The sequence below is a fragment of the Callithrix jacchus genome, chromosome 4, assembly GCF_049354715.1.
Source record: "Callithrix jacchus isolate 240 chromosome 4, calJac240_pri, whole genome shotgun sequence".
NCBI lineage: Eukaryota > Metazoa > Chordata > Mammalia > Primates > Cebidae > Callithrix > Callithrix jacchus.
This window is the reverse complement of record NC_133505.1, coordinates 153,552,992-153,571,431: the sequence shown is the minus strand read 5'-3', so window position 1 is coordinate 153,571,431 and position 18,440 is coordinate 153,552,992. Positions and strand designations below refer to the sequence as shown.

General features: G+C 36.0%; 2 protein-coding genes across 13 annotated transcripts in view; one reads left to right on the top strand and one right to left on the bottom strand.

The window, feature by feature from the left end:
- Positions 1–18,440, bottom strand: part of ADGB (androglobin) — a 211,305-nt gene that overhangs the window by 3,108 nt on the left and 189,757 nt on the right. For 7 of the 8 annotated variants that reach the window (XM_054254494.2, XM_054254496.2, XM_003732751.7 and 4 more), the window contains 6 exons: positions 14,521–14,693; positions 11,907–12,086; positions 11,061–11,163; positions 8,369–8,575; positions 2,136–2,232; positions 1,271–1,454 (listed from right to left, as the gene is read on the bottom strand). In XM_054254494.2, the coding sequence (XP_054110469.2) occupies positions 1,271–1,454; positions 2,136–2,232; positions 8,369–8,575; positions 11,061–11,163; positions 11,907–12,086; positions 14,521–14,693 (944 nt within the window). Of the gene's footprint in view, positions 1–1,270; positions 1,455–2,135; positions 2,233–8,368; positions 8,576–11,060; positions 11,164–11,906; positions 12,087–14,520; positions 14,694–18,440 lie in introns of those variants that run through there. The other variant, XM_078370261.1, reaches the window with a different exon arrangement.
- The window catches only part of LOC118153009 (putative uncharacterized protein CCDC28A-AS1), a 400,860-nt gene that overhangs the window by 342,759 nt on the left and 39,661 nt on the right, over positions 1–18,440 (top strand). The gene's annotated exons all lie outside the window — the stretch shown is intronic.

Here is an 18,440-nt window from a genome sequence, read left to right as displayed (position 1 = left end):
TTTGTCTTGATTGGTACAATTGTTTTGGTGGCAAAGTGGAGACTACTTTGTGGAGGGGCAAAGACAGAAGCAGTTAGATCAGTAACTGGGCTGTAGCAATCCTCTGAATAAGAATGACAGGTTGGGCTAGGGTGGTGGGAACAGAGATAGTGAGAAATCATCAGATTTTGGATGTATTTTCAAGGTAAAGTTGAGAGGTTCTGACAAAGGATCATCAGTGTGGAGACAGAAGTCGAGGATGTCTCCACAGTCTCTGCTTGAGCAACTGAAAGAATGCAAATGATACTGACTGAGATGGAATATCTTGGTGTGGTGATTGACATGTTTGTGCTGAGATGGGAAGGAGGGCAAGCATTCTTGAGTTTGGATTTAGAGAGGTTCTGTTTGTGGTGCCTGCTGGACAAACAAGAAGAGATGTCAGATGGGCACATTCCTCACACGGGCCATTACTAGAAATGACAGTCTCACCTTAGCTAAAATAGGATGTCCTATTGGCTTTAGTGTGTTCTGGAATGTGTAGGGGTGTGTGTGTGTGTTTGTGTTGAAGGGAAGAGGGAGAAAAAAAATTCTCATTATCCATATTATCCATAGCAGGATGTTCTCCATATGCATTTATTGAATTTCCCATTTTCTAGTATGATACTCCCATTTTCAACGAAGTGTCTTACACAATGTAGAAATCCTTTTTTATTTGTTGCCATCTCTAAAGGACATCTATTCTTCTGCTGGGGTGAAGGGATGACAATAATCTGGAGGCAAAAAGTTGAAGTGTTGATTTGTGATCCCTAAATGGCCTTAAGGTGAACAAACCCAACTATTTTCATCTTCCTCCTACTTCACTTTTACTTCCTAACATTATCTAGTGACACCATTTGCTGAGCCTTTTGGGGATTCTGTAGGAATTCTATGGAGCCAAGTGGCTTGTTAAGAATTTTCCCACTGTCAGTTTAGCAGTTGTGAGTCTCAAGTTGGTTAATGTGATCTTCATCCAGTTATTTTCCAACTTGAACAAATAATTGTGTTGTCTTCTCTCCTATGCTTCCCGTCTCTGAGAACAGACTCGCAATACTGCATTTTAGGGGAATTTTAGGGAGGGAGTGTGATGAGATGTGTAGAATCAATTTGTGATGTTTTCCTAGATGTTGTGAATCACAGAAACCTGTGTTTTCAGGACTTATTTCTATACAAGTATGATTTAATTATATAATTTCTTTTTAATATCATGAAAGAATTTGCCAACTATAATTTATGTATGTACTCTTAGACTCACCCGCATTTCCTTATACATATCCAGGACTTCATCCTTTAACTTCAACCGCTCTTCTTGGTCAATGTTTCTAATGCTAAGGACTCGAGTCCTATGCTGTCGAAACTGATGAATTTCTTCTGCCTTCTGCATTGCCTGCTGCTGATTCAGTTCATCCGTTTGCAGCAGAGGATCTGCATCTGTTTTCCTTGATACAAAATTATCAAGAGATACAAATTTCATTTGGGAACTCTGGAATAAGCTTAGACCGCAAATAATTTCAAATCACATCAACAGTGTGGTGGTCTGAGTCAAATAAAACATTAGGGATAGAAAAAAATAAACAGTTACTTTCTAGATATGCTATCCTCCGTGTATTGAGTCACTGATATTTTAGGAAAATATTTTGGAGAATATCAGTAAATTTGGATTCACCGCTTGATGGAGTGATTGTGGAATTTGTGTTCAAAACTATGAGAATACCTTGTAGGTTTTCCTTTTGAATTTATGTAGCTAAATAATTTTGACAATGTTTTCAGACTTATAAATATGCCTAATATCTCTATTAATCCTATCATCTAATTATTAAAATTGAATCTGATTAAATAATGGCAGCAGGTGTGATGGGATTTTTTTGTAGCTTATCTCACCTTAATCAGCCCTCAAATTAAATCTTTACAGAAAACATTTAAATATTTTAATAATTGACTTAACAAAATATTGGCATATTTGAGATTTAAAATTATGTACTTCTAAAAGTTTAGACACATTGAGGATATATTAAGCATTTAATTTCAAATTTTCAGTCATTTAGCAACTGCATATTGTCAATGTTTCCAAAATTCCATGAACACAGTTGTCTGCATCAATCATGTTTATGAAAACTTACCGTACATATTGGCTTAAATCTGTAAATTCTAGTGCTTTCCGAATAAGTCGTGGAGATGTTTCCAAAATTGTTGGAGATCGTGAACGAGGTCCCATTTCTTAAAAAAAACCCACACATACTCAACAAAAAGAACTTAGAAAAATAATCAATAATGATGAACTAAATGAATATATCTCATTTTAATTGAAAATAATATTTTCTGTTGAAAAACAACCATTGATTAGACTTGTCTTATTTAATATAATGTTAATAATATATAATTATATATTTATATTTTATGTTTATCCTCTAGCTGGTGTTCCTATGCTTTTAGTTGAATGAAGGAGATAACAAAATTAAAAAATTAACAAAATGCTATTCTATTCACAGTTAGATGAAGGAGGAGTCGTCTCCATTAATAAGAACAATTCTTACGTTAAGTTACAAAATTTCATTACAAGTTAAATGGCCCATTACAAGTAAAATGGGTTATGCCTGAATGCTACACCAAGTACTACTGGGGTTAGGATATAAACAGATTTTTTTACATATTTATACTGAAATACTGAGAACAGTATTTTACCTTCAATAAACTTATAGTTCAGTAGAGGAGGCAATATATAAAAGAGAAACACTGAAAATCAAATTAGCAGCAGTTTTTAATCCACAGACCAATAGTGAGCCCACAAGAACAGATTTCAGAGACTGCAGAGTCTAGGTTATTAACTTTTCAGCATTTCTAGACCACTGATTTTTTTTTAAACTCACACTGAAGTATAATTTACATACATAAAATTCAGCCATTTAGGGTTCTAATTCAATACTTCTTTGTAAATTTACCAAGTTGTGTGACCATCAACAAAATCGAGTTTTAAAACATTTTAGAATCCAAATAAGATCTCTCTTGTGTCCTTTAATAGTCACTTTGTATTCCCACCACAAACTCTGGGCAATCATTAATCTATTTATGTCTCTATAGATTTCTCTTTCCTGGACATTTCATGTCAGTAGGAGTGAATTACTGGGTCATATGGTAAAATTATTTGACTCTTAGAGAAACTGTCAAACCATGGTGTTTTGATCATTATTTTTAAGTTTTTGACCAGTTCTGAAATTACATAGTAAAAATCTCTTCACTTGGTTCATTAAAAAACATTTATTTTTAAAAGCAGTTTTAGGGCCAGGCACATTGGCTCATGCCTGTAATCCCAGCACTTTGGGAGGTTGAGGCTGGTGGATCACATGGTCAGAAGTTCAAGACCAGCCTGGCCAAGATGGTGAAACCACATCTCTACTAGAAATGCAAAAATTAGCTGGGTGTCATGGCAGACACCTGTAATCCCAGCTACTCAGGAGGCTGAGGCCAGAGAATTGCTTGAACCCGGGTGACAGAGGTTGCAGTGAGCCGAGATCATGCCACTGCACTCCAGCCTGGGTGACAGAGTGAGGCTGCATATAAAAATAAAAATAAAAAAAAAAGCAAAATGCAGTTTTAGGTTCAAGGTTCACAGTAAAATTGAGAAGAAAGTACATACAAAGATATCCCATATCCCCCTTCCTTGTACACACACATAGCTTCCCCGATTATCAACATCCCCAACCAGATAGGTACATATATTACACAATCACACCATCTGCTAACAAATAGTTTTCTTTCTTTCTTCCCAATCAGTACATCTTTTTAGTTCATTTTCTTGTCTTATTGTACTTTCTAGGAGTTCTCATACATGTTGAAAAAGAGTAGTAAGAGAGGACATCTTTGGCTTGCTCCTGATCTTAGCGGGAAAGCTTCTAGATCCTCACTTTATTTTTGAGACAGAATATTGCTCTATTGCCAGGCTGGAGTGCAGTGGCGTGGTCTTGGCTCACTGCAACCTCTGCCTCCCGGGTTTAAGCAATTCTCCTGCCTCAGCCGCCCCCGTACCCTGAGACTACAGGCACGCGCCACCACGCCCAGCTAATTTTTGTATTTTTAGTAGAGATGGGGCTTCACCTTGTTGGCCAAGATAGTCTCCACCTCTTGACCTCCTGATCTACCTGTCTCAGCCTCCCGAGTGCTGGGATTAGAGGCGTGAGCCACCGTGCTAGGCCCTGATCCTCACCATTAATAAGATGTTAGCCATAGTTTGTTTGTTTGTTTTGTAGAGAATCAGGTTGAATAAGTTTCCCTCCTACTTGGATATCCTTTTTCAAAATAATTTTGGCTATTCCTGGTTTTTTTGCATTTCTATATAAGTTTTGGGATTAGCATGTCAAATTCTGTAAAATGTCTACTGTGATTTTGATAGAGATTACACTGAATTTATAGATCAATTTGAGCGGTATTACTATCTGAACAATATTAGGTCTTCTAGTCCAAAGTATAAACAATCTCTTTATTTAGATAATTAAAAATGTCCTTTAGTGATGTTTTGTAGTTTTCAGTACATAAATTCTGTACTTGGTTAAATTTATTTCCATGTATTTATTATTGATGCTGTTGTAAATAAAACTGTCTTCTCAGTTTCAATTTTGGTTGTTCATTAGTAATATGTAGAAATAAAAATGATTTATGTTTACCAACCTTACATCATGTGACCCTGCCAAACTCACTCACTCATTTTTTTTTTTCTGATTCCTTAGGATTTTAGTATACAGGATAGTGTTGTCTGAGAATACAGTTTTACTTCTTCATTTCTAAGATTGATTTGTTTTATTTCTCTTTCTTGATTGAACTAGCAAGAACCTCCATTAAAATGTTGAATGTTAAGTGGTGACAGTAAACATGCTGCCTTGTTCTTGACCTGAGGCTGAAATTATTCAGTTGTTCACCAGCAAATATGATATTTACTTCAGGTTTTTCATAACTATCCTTTATCAGTCTGAGGAAATCCCCTCGTATTACCAGTTTGTGAGTTTTCTTTCTTCTTTTCCTTCTACTGTGTGTGCATTGTCATATACATTTGGACATTATAAGCCCAATAATATAGTTTTATAATAATTATTTGTTAAATAAGTAAAAAATGGAAAATCTATTTATGCTGTCTTCTAAAATTTACCTACATAATTACTTTTCTTTGTGGATGTGAGCGGCCTTTGGCTGTCTCTCTTTCAGCCGGAACGACTTCCTTTAGTATTTGTTTTAAGGCAGATCATCTGGAAACAAACTATCAAGCAAGCACAAACCAGTGCTTGTTTATGGTGAACGTGTTTAAATTTGCCTTAATTTGTATGAATTTTCCTCATTTCCTTTGTTTTCTCTTTTAAAAATTTTTTATTCCTCCTTATTTCTTTAGGCCTACTTTATTACTTTCTCCCCAACTTGGTTTTTATTTTCACTGCTGAATCTCCAGCTATTTAGCTATTTATTTATTTTCAGTAGGTTTTTTGGGAACAGGTAATGTTTATTTACATGGATGAATTCTTTAGTGGTGATTTCTGAGATTTTGGTGCACCTCAGCTATGTACACTGTACCCGATGTGTATAGATACCACATTTATATGTATATATATATACACACACACATCTATATATATATATGTGTGTGTATATATGTATATCACATTTTCTTTATCTTCTTGTTGGTTGGTTGATGGGCATTTGGGCTGATTCCATATTTTGCAGTTGCGAATTGTACTGCTATAAACATGCATGTGCTAGTATCTTTTTCATATAGTGACTTATTTTCCTTTGGGTAGAATAGTGGGATTGCTGGATTAAATGGTAGATCAACTTTTAGTTCTTTAAGAAATCCCCACACACTGTTTTCCATGGTGGTTGTACGAACTTACATTCCCACCAGCAGTGTAAAAGTGCTTCCTTTCCACCATGTCCATACCCACATCTATTATGTTTTGGTTTTTTTATTGTGCCATTCTTACAGGAATAAGGTGGTATCACATTGTGGTTTTAATTTGCATTTACCTAGTAATTAATGATGTTGAGTATTTTTTTCATATGTTTGTTGGCCATTAGTGTACCTTATTTTGAAAATTGTCATTCATGATCTCAGCCCACTTTTTGACGGAGTTATTTCTTTTTGTTTTTCTTGCTGATTTGTTTGAGTTCCTTGTAGATTGTCGATATTAGTCCTTTATCGAATGCATAGTTTGGGAAGAATTTATCCCACTTTGTGGGTGGTCTGTTTACTCTGTTGATTATTTCTTTTGCTGTGCAGAAGCTTTTTAGTTTAATCAAGTCCCATCTATTTATCTTTGTTTTTGTTACATTTGCTTTTGGGTTCTTGGTCATGAGTCTTTGCCTAAGCCAATATCTAGAAGGGTTTTTCTGATGTTATCTTCTGGAATCTTTATGGTGTCTGGCCTTAGATTTAAGTCTTCAATCCATCTTGAGTTGATTTTCGTATAAGATGAGAGATGAGGATCCAGTTTCCTTCTTCTACAGGTGGCTTGCCAATTATCCCAGCACCATTTGTTGAATAGCGTGTCCTTTACCCATTTACTGTTTTGTTTGCTTTTTGAAGATCAGATGATTATAAGTAATTGATTTTATTTCTAGGTTCTTTTCGTGTTCCATTGTCTACATGCCTGTTTTTATGCAAGTACCATGCTGTTTTGGTAAATGTAGCCTTATAGTATTGTTTGAAGTTGGGCAATGTGATGCCTCCGGATTTGTTCTTTCTGCTTAGCTTTGCTTTGGCTAAGCAGATTGGTGATGCTTTGGCTATGCAGGCTCTTTTTTGGTTCCAAATTAATTTTAGAAGTGTTTTTTCTAGTTCTGTGAAGAATTTTGATGGGAATCACATTGAATTTGTAGATCGCTTTAGGCAGTATGGTCATTTTGACAATATTGATTCTACCCATCCATGAGCATGGGACGTGTTTCCATTTCTTTCTGACATCTATGATTTCTTCCAGCAGCGTTTTATAGTTTTCCTTGTAGAGCTCTGTCACCTCCTTGGTTAGGTATATTCCTAAGTTTTTCTTTTCTTTTCCTGGCAGCTCTTGTGAAAGGAATTGAGTGCTTGATTTGCTTCTCAGCTTGGTTGCTACCGGTATATAAAAGTGCTACTCATTTGTATACATTAATTTGTATCCCGAAACTTTACTGAATTCATTTATCAGATCTGTGAGCTTCTTGGACGAGTCTTAAGGGTTTTCTGGGTGACGGCAAACAGTGACAGTTTGGCTTTCATGGTACACATACAAAATTTTCTTTATCTAGTCTGCAACTGATGGGCATTTAGATTGCTTCCATGTCTTTGCTATTATGAGTAGTGTTGCAATGAACATTCACATGCATGTGTCTTCATGGTAGAATGATTTATATTCCTCTGGGTGTATGCCCAGCAATGGGATTGTTAGATCAAATTGTTGAACTAATTTTGCTTCTTTCTAAGATATCCTTCTTTGCTCCCTGGGTTCAAAATAAGTAGAAAAATAAGTAGTAAGATTATACTATTGATCCAGGTTTAATCAGAGAATGTAGCTTGATGTGAGAGACAAATGGGCTATGATCACCCGGAGCTGAGTGACTCTTCAGAACAGTCTAGTAGTGTTCTCAACTGGGGGAGGAGCAGTGCTTCCATGGGTACCCTAGTTTATTCTCTCCAAATGCATTAAGAGCACATTTAGTCCTCTTTAAGACAGAAGGAGTTGAGGAGTTACTTAAGAATTATCCTTCCTCACAAAAACCAGGAGTGTGGAAAGGCATTTTCCTTTGATCAGGGATTTAGGTTCAGTTTAGTGAACAGATGTGAATCCATATGGAAATGAATCAAGTCAGGGTTACTTGTGCACCACTGAAAACTGCTCTTTTTCAACGTTTAAAATTTGCTATTAAAATTTGTTATTAGAGATAAGATGAAAATCTGTTATGTAGCATGCTACAGATAACACAGAAGAATCTGTTTAACAACAAGTGTATGTGTGAATGCTGGCCTCTTACTTTTCAGCATTTGTAGACAAAGAAAGCCAATACACGGAAAAAATATAAATGCAAATTTGTGGGGAGAGTTTTGCCCACTTTTATCTTTTGGTTAAAGTTTTTAGTAATCAGGTCCTTGAGCAAATTCCCAACTATGTTAAGTAAAATTTGTGGGGAGAGTTTTGCCCACTTTTATCTTTTGGTTAAAGTATTTAGTAATCAGGTCCTTGAGCAAATTCCCAACTATGTTAAGTAAAATGAAAATCTGTAAACCCAAAAGACATCTTTTTCCACTTTTATAGCCCTAGCTGTCACGTTTAAGTTAAAATTTTTCCACAATTTTTTTTTGAAAATACATGTTTATCTTATGAATGACAACATTACTTACTAATGTTTCCCTTTCGCGTGGTCTGCTCGCGCTCTTCCTTCCCTGGTGAAGACGCTGCTCCCCTTTCGCTGCTCGTGGATTTTGCCAGATCCCTCAAGCCCTTGGTCAAGTGCCACTTCTTCCACACTGCATTCCCTGATCCTATTTGTGGCTCTGAACCTGCAGAATTCTTTGAGTCTGGCTCTTTTACACCACTTGCAGGCATTTCTGTTACAACATCACATGTGCATTACTGAAAAAGCTTGCATTCCATGAAATCGCATGCAAGAAGAAACAGGGCTTGATGATTGGAGCACAGATTTAGAGCAGATGACTCAAAAGCTCTGTAACTTCTAACCAGAGTACCAGTCAAAGTAACTGTCACCCTAGAAGGGTGACCCAAGCAGGAAGTGTGTCTGGAAACTGCCTCATATATCAAAATGTCACAGAAAAATCAAGGCTTTTAGAAGTTGGGATGATATAAATGGAAATGGGATATTCAAATTATTGGGGCTGCTGTGAAGGTGGGCTCTGGAGGAGCTGCAACCAGCTCTACGCTGAGAATGGTCCATAATAAACGGGGTGATCCTCTCTGCGCGAGGATCCCTGCATGCAAATATTTACTTAAAATTGTCTTAAAATAGAGCTGAACGGAACTCTTTCTTGTGAAGTCATAAAGCTGGCAAGTCTTTTCTTGATACTCTGATTCTATTCAGTGCTCCAGATCCCTAGCCTAGGAAAAACTGTGTACAATCTACCACAATTTCTACATTACATGTAGACATTATTTTCCTATATATCAATTGCAGGTGACCAAATTCATGTTATATTCTGCACTGAATGAAAGGTGGCAATAGGAAAGGACTTAAGAGCGTGAAGAAATGTTGAAATACAAGGCAGACATTCAGTAGTAAAAAGTCGATTCCTTAAAAGTATTATTAAAGCTGATGCATCCCTAGAGCAAGACTGATTGAGAAAAAAAAAAAAGAGGTTAAAAGGAAACTTATTCTGGTAAATTGAACTTACATAAAATAAACACAGTTCTTAAAAAATGCAGTTTACTATTCCAGACACAGTAAGAAATAAAACAACTAAATAGTGAGACATACAGGGTACAGATGAGTCTAAAATGAAGTTCAAGAATAGGCGAAATTATCTGATGGTGATGGAGGTCGAGCTAGTTGTTACCTTGAGGGAGGAAATGACTTGGAAACAAATGAGGAGGACTTTCAGTATGTGGTGTTTTCTCTCTTGATGTATATACTGGCTACTGAGTGTATTCACATGCAAAAATTAATCAAGCCGTACAGTTAAAATTTGTGCCTTTTATTGTGTGTATGTTCTATGATAGGGTGAGGCTCTCTGAGCCCTGTTCTCAGCTAGGCCTTGTCCTTGGCCTGCTGACCCCAGTTTTAGTAAAAAAAAAAATCCTGCTAGGTCAGTTTATCCAGAATCCTTCCACCCTTGAAATCTAATCAAGTTCCTCTTTCCTGACCCTTGATACCTAACCAAGTTCCTCTTAGTAATTTACCATCTACTCCCTCACCTGGACTGTTGGTTTAAAACCCTCACATGTTCCTGTTGCATCTACAGTTGAATTCGATCTCTCTCCCCTACTTCAATAGTCTGGAATTAAGTCTTTTGGACATTTTTAATGTATCCAGTGTAATATTTTTTACACATACATTAAAACAAAATATAAAAAATAATAATACATCTACAGCCTAAAGGACAAGAACTGAATCCTATTCACTTTTGTTTTCCTTGTATTACATTAGAATCAATTAGAGGAGTGAGTACTTGAAGAGTTGGAAATATTTCAAATCCCAACTTCATCAGTTTTGAGATGTATGACTTAGGAAGAATAAGGTGGCTCTCTGAGCTCTGGTCTCTTTATCTCCAAAACAGGAAGAGTAAGTAATACATGTCTCATAGTTGCTATAGGTTAAAGTGAGATAATAAATGTAAAATGCTTTGCCTATCCCAGGATAACAGACTTAGGATGGTATTTGCTATTCACATGTTCATATGAACAGTTAAGAGATATTATGTTTATAACAATTATTTAATTACATTGCTGAATATATTAAAATGTAAAAGCATGATTTAGGATGTAAATGCCTTCTGCCTCCAAGGACACCCCAGTGTGTTGAGAGATGCAGTCAGTCAAGTAGCTGAGAGAAGACACTGGCATCCTGAAGGGGCTGTCTGCAGGCTAATTCTGTCTCTGGCTCTGAACTTAGAATATTACTGAGGGTCTCTGGTGTCTGTGTCCTTACTGATAAATTAGAGTAATATAATATATACTTAAATGGGTTGATATGAGTATGACTTCTTGTTATTATTTATGATTATTATTAGAAAGCACAAGATTTATAGTAGTAGACCTACCTTCAAGTTTTATACTGCTACTTTCTAACTAGGTTGCATCATTCTTTCTGGTTTTATCATTTCTTAAATGGAGAAAATCATATCTACTTGCACAGTGTGTATGGGGTGGGGAGATGTAGGTCTTAAATGGGAAATGTGTGAAAGTGATTTGAAATGGAAGCACTGTTCATATAGTTGTCTGATACTGTGTGACCTTTTATAATCCCCAAGAAAAGAGATTCTGAAATGTCTCCTTTTTGCCAGGCACAGCCCACCGATTATTTGTTAAGAAGCACAAGTCACAGCTCTGTGCCCTGAGGGGGCTGGGGCAGGATTCACTGACCTTCTTCTGTCCGTTTAGTTTGGCTTGCAGATATAGGCGGACTCTCAGCATCAGATGCTTTCTTAATGAACCCGCTAAGGTAATGCAAACGAGCCTGAGAAGCCTAAAGAACAAACAGGCGCAGCTTTTTAAAAGCTCTTCAAAAGCAACTACCAGTACGGGTAATACATATAAATAGCATTCAATCAAAAATGAAACAGGAAAATGTGAATTAAATAGGCAGTCTAAATGAAGCAGGCCAGCTCTTCATTATCAGATAAATTCTGAATCATCCATGATTTTGGCAGTTATTTTTGAGAATGGATGAATAGGCAGCTGTAGAAAGAATACATTTCTGGGTGTACTATCTTAGATGCAGAAGCTCCTGAATCTTTTTCATCTGTCCCAATAACCCTGAACTGTGTCATGAAGCACTTACACAGTAATAGTGTCACTATGGCAATCACTCAGAGCAAATAGAAAGGGGAGAAAGAGACTAGGTGTGTGTATTCCACAAGGGGGCAGCACATGGTTATTAATTCATCTAATGCTGTGGAAAGTGTAGTAAAACAAATACTAAATATTTAGATGCTTTCTTATTTGGGACTGTTGAAGGCAGATGTGCAGATAGCCAGGGCTATGTGAAAGAATGAGGTAATCCATAGTTTGGGCCTACAAGTGGGAGGGTAACATTTTATAATGTGTCCAAAGGTGGTCTTAACATATGGTTATTCAATGTCTGTCTGATAACATTTCAGATACCATTACTAAATAACAGATTCTATGGTTTCACCACATGACAATTTTTTTTCGGAGCATACTTAAGGAGGAAAAGTAAAAGATGACAGCTTTTCGAAGTCAGGTGACCTTGATTGCTCTTCCTGGCTCAGTTGTCTCCCAGGCTTGTTTCATGGCTCGGATTTCATCTGCCCGTTCTGTATCCTTTTTCACTTCAAATAATTCTGATTCATTGTGTTCAGTGACCAGCCTCAGAATCCAATAGGGCTTATTTGGGTCTTCTTGTTGAGTATGAACAGTGGATGATATCTGATAAAATAAAATAAAAACTCTTGGGTTGCATGCTTTCCTCCTTTCAAAAGGGTCTAGATTTTACCTTATGATATATAATTCAACTATTAGGTATTTATTAGAGATAAATAAAAAATATATATTCACAAAAGACTTGCACAAAAATGTTCATTGTAGTCTTATTCATAATAATGCACACAAGAAACCAACACACATGTCTATCAATCGAGGAATGAATAAGAAAATTGTAATATAGCCATATAATTGGGAACTGCTTAATATTTAAAAGTAATAAGCTACTGACATATACCACAGGAAGATATTATACTTAGATAAAGAAGTTGAGCACAAAAGGGTACCTCATCTTGCATGTCATTTTTATGAAATTCCAGAGCAATTTAGGCAAAACTAATCTATGGTGACTGAAAGATCAGCTGTTACCAGATGAGATGTAAGAATTAGAAAATTGAATGCGAGGAAGTTTGAGATAATTCCTGAGCTTATGGAAATAATCTATAATTTATATCTTGATAGGGGCATGGATTACATGGTGAATACATGTGTCAAAAACTCACTGAATTTTACAGCTGCAATTTGTGCATTTCACTGTATGCAAATTTTCCTTAAAAACTGTCTACATTAAATTCTAAATTGTATTTATGTTCACTCATAGCATCTCTTCACCAAAATTAGAGCAGGATAGTTGATCATTTCCAGGTCTGTATGTACTTGCTATATATTCATTATGAACATTAACAATATTTTAATGTCTCATGGGGTCACCTGCATGGACCATAGGCTGGGAGACAACGTTTACATAGGTGAGGTTCATAGGTGGCAACTGGGTAGGAAGAGAGGCTTGAAACTAATGTGGTTACACAGCACTTTACATAAGGTTGAGACTGTCAATTATCACTGATCAATAATGCAGTTGGGGAAGAGGGGATTGGTATAATCACTGGCTACAGTTTCCACCTGCAGTTTGGTTTCAGTGTTACCAAAATGACCTTGCTTTCTACAGCATTTCCCTAATATTCTGGTAAGACTCAACTTTCACAAGTGGAAATTATTTTATTTCCTCCTTTTAACACAGAGTGCATTAGCTTTTATAACTTTTAAAATTGCTTAATAAATGAGTTTATCAGAAACTTTTCTGGGATCAAATCTTGATCAGGAAAGGAAGCGCTGTGAAGATACCAAGGGAGGTCTTCTTGTAGAAATCTACGGATTGGATTAATCTTACTTTACTTCCAAGGGTAGACTTCAGTAAGAAATAAAAGCTTTGAAATCTCTAGGAACCATTCCTGGAGTCTAAACAACAAGTCATCATGTCTTCTTATTTGCTAATTTTCCTTTATTGTCTGTTTTTCTAATGGTACTGACATCCTCCTTAGCTATTCCTGCTGCAAACCTGAGAGAGAAACTTTGTTCCTTGTTCCTTAACACCCACTTTGGGTTGATAACTACACTCTGCCTTTTGTTTCCTAGATAGCTCTTGGTCTGTCCTGCCCTTCCTTTCTTTTTTCCTGTTCCTGACACACTTTGGACTCTTTTGCTTAGACGACTGAAGTACTTTCTTGAATTCTCTTCATCTCCAGTCTTTCCTCCTTTAGTCCACACCCTTAAAAGCCATGAGGGTATCTGAAATGTAAATCTGATCATGTTAATGTGCTTCTTAAATCCCCCAAGTTCCAGTCCTGCTTAACCTAGGCATAAATGGTGGGAAGATTTGGTTCTCACAGGCATTTTGTTTAGAGTGCAGTGTTTTTAAGTAACTTGGAATTCTTTAGGCCTGTGCTTGTACTCCTCAAGTTTGCCATCCACATCCTCTTCCTTATTCTTCATTACTACAATTTTCTAACGGGCCCTGAAGGAGTTTAGACTCATGACCTCTGGACTGTGTATAGAGTCCCAGCCTTCCAGTGAAGCTTTAAGGCCCTCTTCCAGCTGACCCTTACTGGCCCCTGGAGCCTCATCTCTAATACTTGAATGCTTTAAAAAACCATTTTGCGTTGATTTTCATCTCATCATGTCTTTGCTTCTTAACTGAGTTCAGAACTCAGTTCCTCCTGGAAGAGGCTAGATCACAACCTATCTTTTCTACACTGTACATACAACATTCAACATTGTAATTCTCAGTTTACCGTCAGTCTCCCCCATTATTGGACTGCGAATTCTTTTAGGGTTGGTGCTAAACATATTTATCTTAGAAACCCAAGTGCCATGAATAGTGTTCTACATACTAAATATTTAATTGATGGTTTTTGATACTGAACTAGAAAAGGGAGTTTGGGGAAGGTGTCCAAGGAATGTCTGCAAGGTATCTAGATGATTTCTGGAATCAGGGAGAAAGAATGTGTCACACAGTTTTGTCCTCAGAAGAGATAGGCAAGTAGGCATCCGGTGAACGTAAAATCATTAAGTGACTCCAATAAAAAAATTTTACACCCACCTGAGGGTCAAAGCGAGGTGCTTGTTTTTCTTTGGCTGCCTTTTCTTTCTCAGAAGACTTTTCTTTGCCTTTCCTTGTTATTTTGGAAGTTACTGAAGATTTTTGTCCCTCACTAATAGTGTGGGAATCTGGGCTTCCTAAGGTAATTAACTCCTCATGTTTTTCACCATGAACTAGAAAGGCATAAAAATAAAAACTGGTAAGTCATAATATAACAATAAAATAGTTTCACAAAGGACAAGGGAATCAACTCAGGGAAATGTGGTTAAGCTATCAGACTTTTATTTTTTTAAAAAAACAGATTTTTATAAAGGTCTGTTTGACTCCTTTTCATAAAATTTACATATAATTAATGTACCATACACTCACCATTGATATGGATAAATCAGTAGGCTTTGGCATATTTATAAGACTGTGTAACCATCACCACTATACAATTTATTTCCAATATGGATGCCTTTTATTTCATTCATTGCATAATTGTGTTGGCTAATACTTGTAATACAATATTGAACTCATTTACCTGTGCTTTAATCTTTATTATTACCTTAATTCTGCTTGGTTTGGACATAGTTTTCTCTTATTTTTCTAGTTTTTTAAGATGGAAGACAAGTTACTGATTTGTGATCTTATGTCATTGTAATGCAAGCATTTGTAGTTATATAGTTCTTTCAACACCACTTTTACCAAATCCTCTGGTTTTCTAAAATTCATTCCCAAGAATTTCTTAGTTTCTCTTGTGATTTCTTCCTTGATCCATTGATTAAGAGTATGTTGTCTAATTTTCACATATTTGTGAGATTCTCCAATTTTTTTCTTATTGCTTTCTACTTCCTTTCAATTGTAACCAGAAAATATATTTGATTAATTTCCATAGTTTTACTTTTATTTAGACTTGTTTTATTTATTTATATATGGTCTATATTGCAGAATGTTCCACATGCCCTTGAGAAGAGTATGCATTCTGCTATTGTTGAGTAGAGGATTGTAAAAGTATCTGTTAGCTCAAATTGGTTTAAGTTGTTCAAACCTTCTATTTCCTTACTAATTTTTTGTTTAGTTGGTCTACTCATTATTAAAATTTGGGGTATTAAAGTTTCCAACTATTATTGTTGAATTGTCTATTTCTTCTTTCAATTCTGTCAGTTTTTGCTTCATGTATTTTGAATTATGTTGTTAGGTTCATGTATGTTTACAATTGGTATATTGCTTGATGAAGTACCCAATTACCATTATAAAATATCCTTTTTTTGTCTCTATTTTTTTTTAATGTGGAAAAAGATATTCAAAGTGTACTATTAACACAAAAAGAATTCAGTAGCACTAGGTCATTCCTTTAGGCTTCAGTTATTTCATCCACAGGAAGATGAATTAACAGTAAATAAAACCAGTTCTTTTTGTGTACCAGTGAAAAAAATCTCAAAATTATTAAACTCAAATAACAAATGCTAACATGCTGCATTAGGCTCCCCTGCTCCTCTGGTATACAGTATTTTCACTCTTAGGTGGTCCCTTTCTCAGTTACTCGGCTCCTTGTTGGTTCTATCCTTACTCTCTCCACAAGATATATAAGCAGAGAATAAATAAGTAAATATTTTTAAAGCAGGGGTTGAAACCCCTGCCCTTTTCCTTTCTACCTCTTAGAAACCTTCAGCTCTCATTTGCATACTTAGGACCGGAGACCAACTTACTAAGGGAAGCAGGGCCCATAAGGAATGAACAGGGTACGGAGAGCCTCAGCTTCTTTCTGTGGTGGTGGTGATTCCGGAATATGCCATTGACGTGGGTAAAAGGTTGGAAATGTCAGATTAACATTTTTAATCTTAGACCCATTTGTCTGGTATTCATATAGCCACTCAGATCTCTTTTGGTTACTCTTTTCATGGTACTGTTTTTTCCACTTTTTTGCTCTCAAACTATTTGTATTTTTGAAACTGAAGTGCGTTGCTTACAGAGAGCATATAATTAGGTCATATGATTGTTGGCCTTTTAGCCATTCTCTACCTTTTAACTGGAGAGTTAACTTACATTTAAAATAATTATTAATATTAGATTTATGTCTGCTTTTTAACAATTTCTTATATACTGTACCCTGTCTTTTTTATTTCTCAATTCTTCCACTGCTGTGCCATTTTAATAGCCTTGTTTTTTGTTTGTTTGTATACATTTTTGAGTTAGTTTCTTAGTGGTCACTTGGGGATTATAATTAAAACCTTAATTTATAACCATCTAGTTTAGATTAAAACAAATTTAATTTCAATTGTATATAAAAACCTTGTTCATATATTTCTGTCCCCTTTCTCTTGTTATTATCACAAATTTCATCTTTATACATATTGAGCCCATCAACACAGACTTATGATCATTGCTTTAAGCTGTTGTCTCTTAAATCACATAGGAGAATACAAAGAGTGATAAGCAAAAAATACATTCATACTGACTTTAGTATTTATGTAGTTTTACTGATGCACTTAACTTCTTTATGTAGATCCAAGTTACTGTCTAGTGTCTTCTTTTTAAGCTGGAATAACTTCCTCTAGTACTTTTTAGGTCAGGTTTGTTTTCAAAATAAATTGAAAAGTATTTTCAGTTGTTGTTTTTCTGCAATATCTTAATTTCGCCTTTATTTTTGAATGATAGATTTTCTGGGTATAAAATTCTTGGTTGCTAATTGAATATGTCTTCCCACTGGCTTCTGGTGTCCCTAGATTTTGATGTAAAAATTTGGTGTTAAAATATTATTGAGTATTCTTTGTATGTGATGAGCCACTTGCTTGCTGCTTTTAAGATTCCTTGTCTTTCTCTTTACAGAGTTTTTTATGAGGTGTCTAGCTCTGGGTCTCTGATTTGTGCTACTTGTAATTTCTTTAACTTCCTGAATGTGTCAATTAATGTTTCTCATCAAATCAGAACATTTTCAGCCATTATTTCTTCAAATACCCTTTCTGCCACTTTCTCTTTTATTCTCCTTCTGGAGTTCCCATTATGTATATGCTGGTATATGATGGTCTCCCATAAGTCTCTGAAGATCTGTTCCTTTTTCCTCATTCTTTTATCCTTAGACTGCATAATCTCAGACTATCTACCACTTTGTGGAGAAAGCTCTGCACAATCAGTAGTTTTGAGTCAGTTTTGTAAGTGGAGTCTTCCAGGAAATTATCTGTGGGAATTCACACAGGGTGGTAGCAAAAATATTAAGGGAAAAATATTAGAGAAAGTTATAGAATGTAGTTTCAAACGCTTTTGGAAGGCCTAAGGGTTTTTTTCTATAGTTCTTGGCTAAAGGCAGCCTTGTCCCCTTAGTTAAATAAATTAGATTAGAAACAAAGGAATGTGGGAGTTTACCTAACTAACTTGTTTACTCATGTGGTCTTAACACTAACCTTTGAGCCAGATAGCCCTCTGGCAGGTGGGAAGGTCAACCAGGGATATTACCCAATAATGGTGTTTGCTTTAGGCATCCGGAACCTGTCCCTTGATCTTTAACCTCTAGTGGTGTCGACTCAAGCCTTTGTCAATTAAACTTTATGAAATAAATGCAAATCACACTGGCTAGTGGGGGCTGGCAGTTGCAACTGTTTACAGTGCTCTCCAGGGAGACTGTAAGCAGCCATGGAACCTCAGCTGAACTGGCAAAGCATAATATCTGTGTGTCAGTGTATTTTATTCATTCATAGCTGAGTCAGGGTCTGCAGGACAGAGCCCTGCCGGTGTTGACCCCGACAGTGGCACCCAGTGGAGGTGACCCTGACAATTACCAAACAAATCAAATAATGACAAGGGTTTGGGAATAAAACCTGGAAATAAATCCAACTCCATTTTACTTCTGGCATCTGCCAGTATGTGCCAGGAATATTGGCTGTGTTTTCTTTTTTTTTAAAACTGCTGAGCTGAGAGGAACAGGGACAAGTCAAAATGCC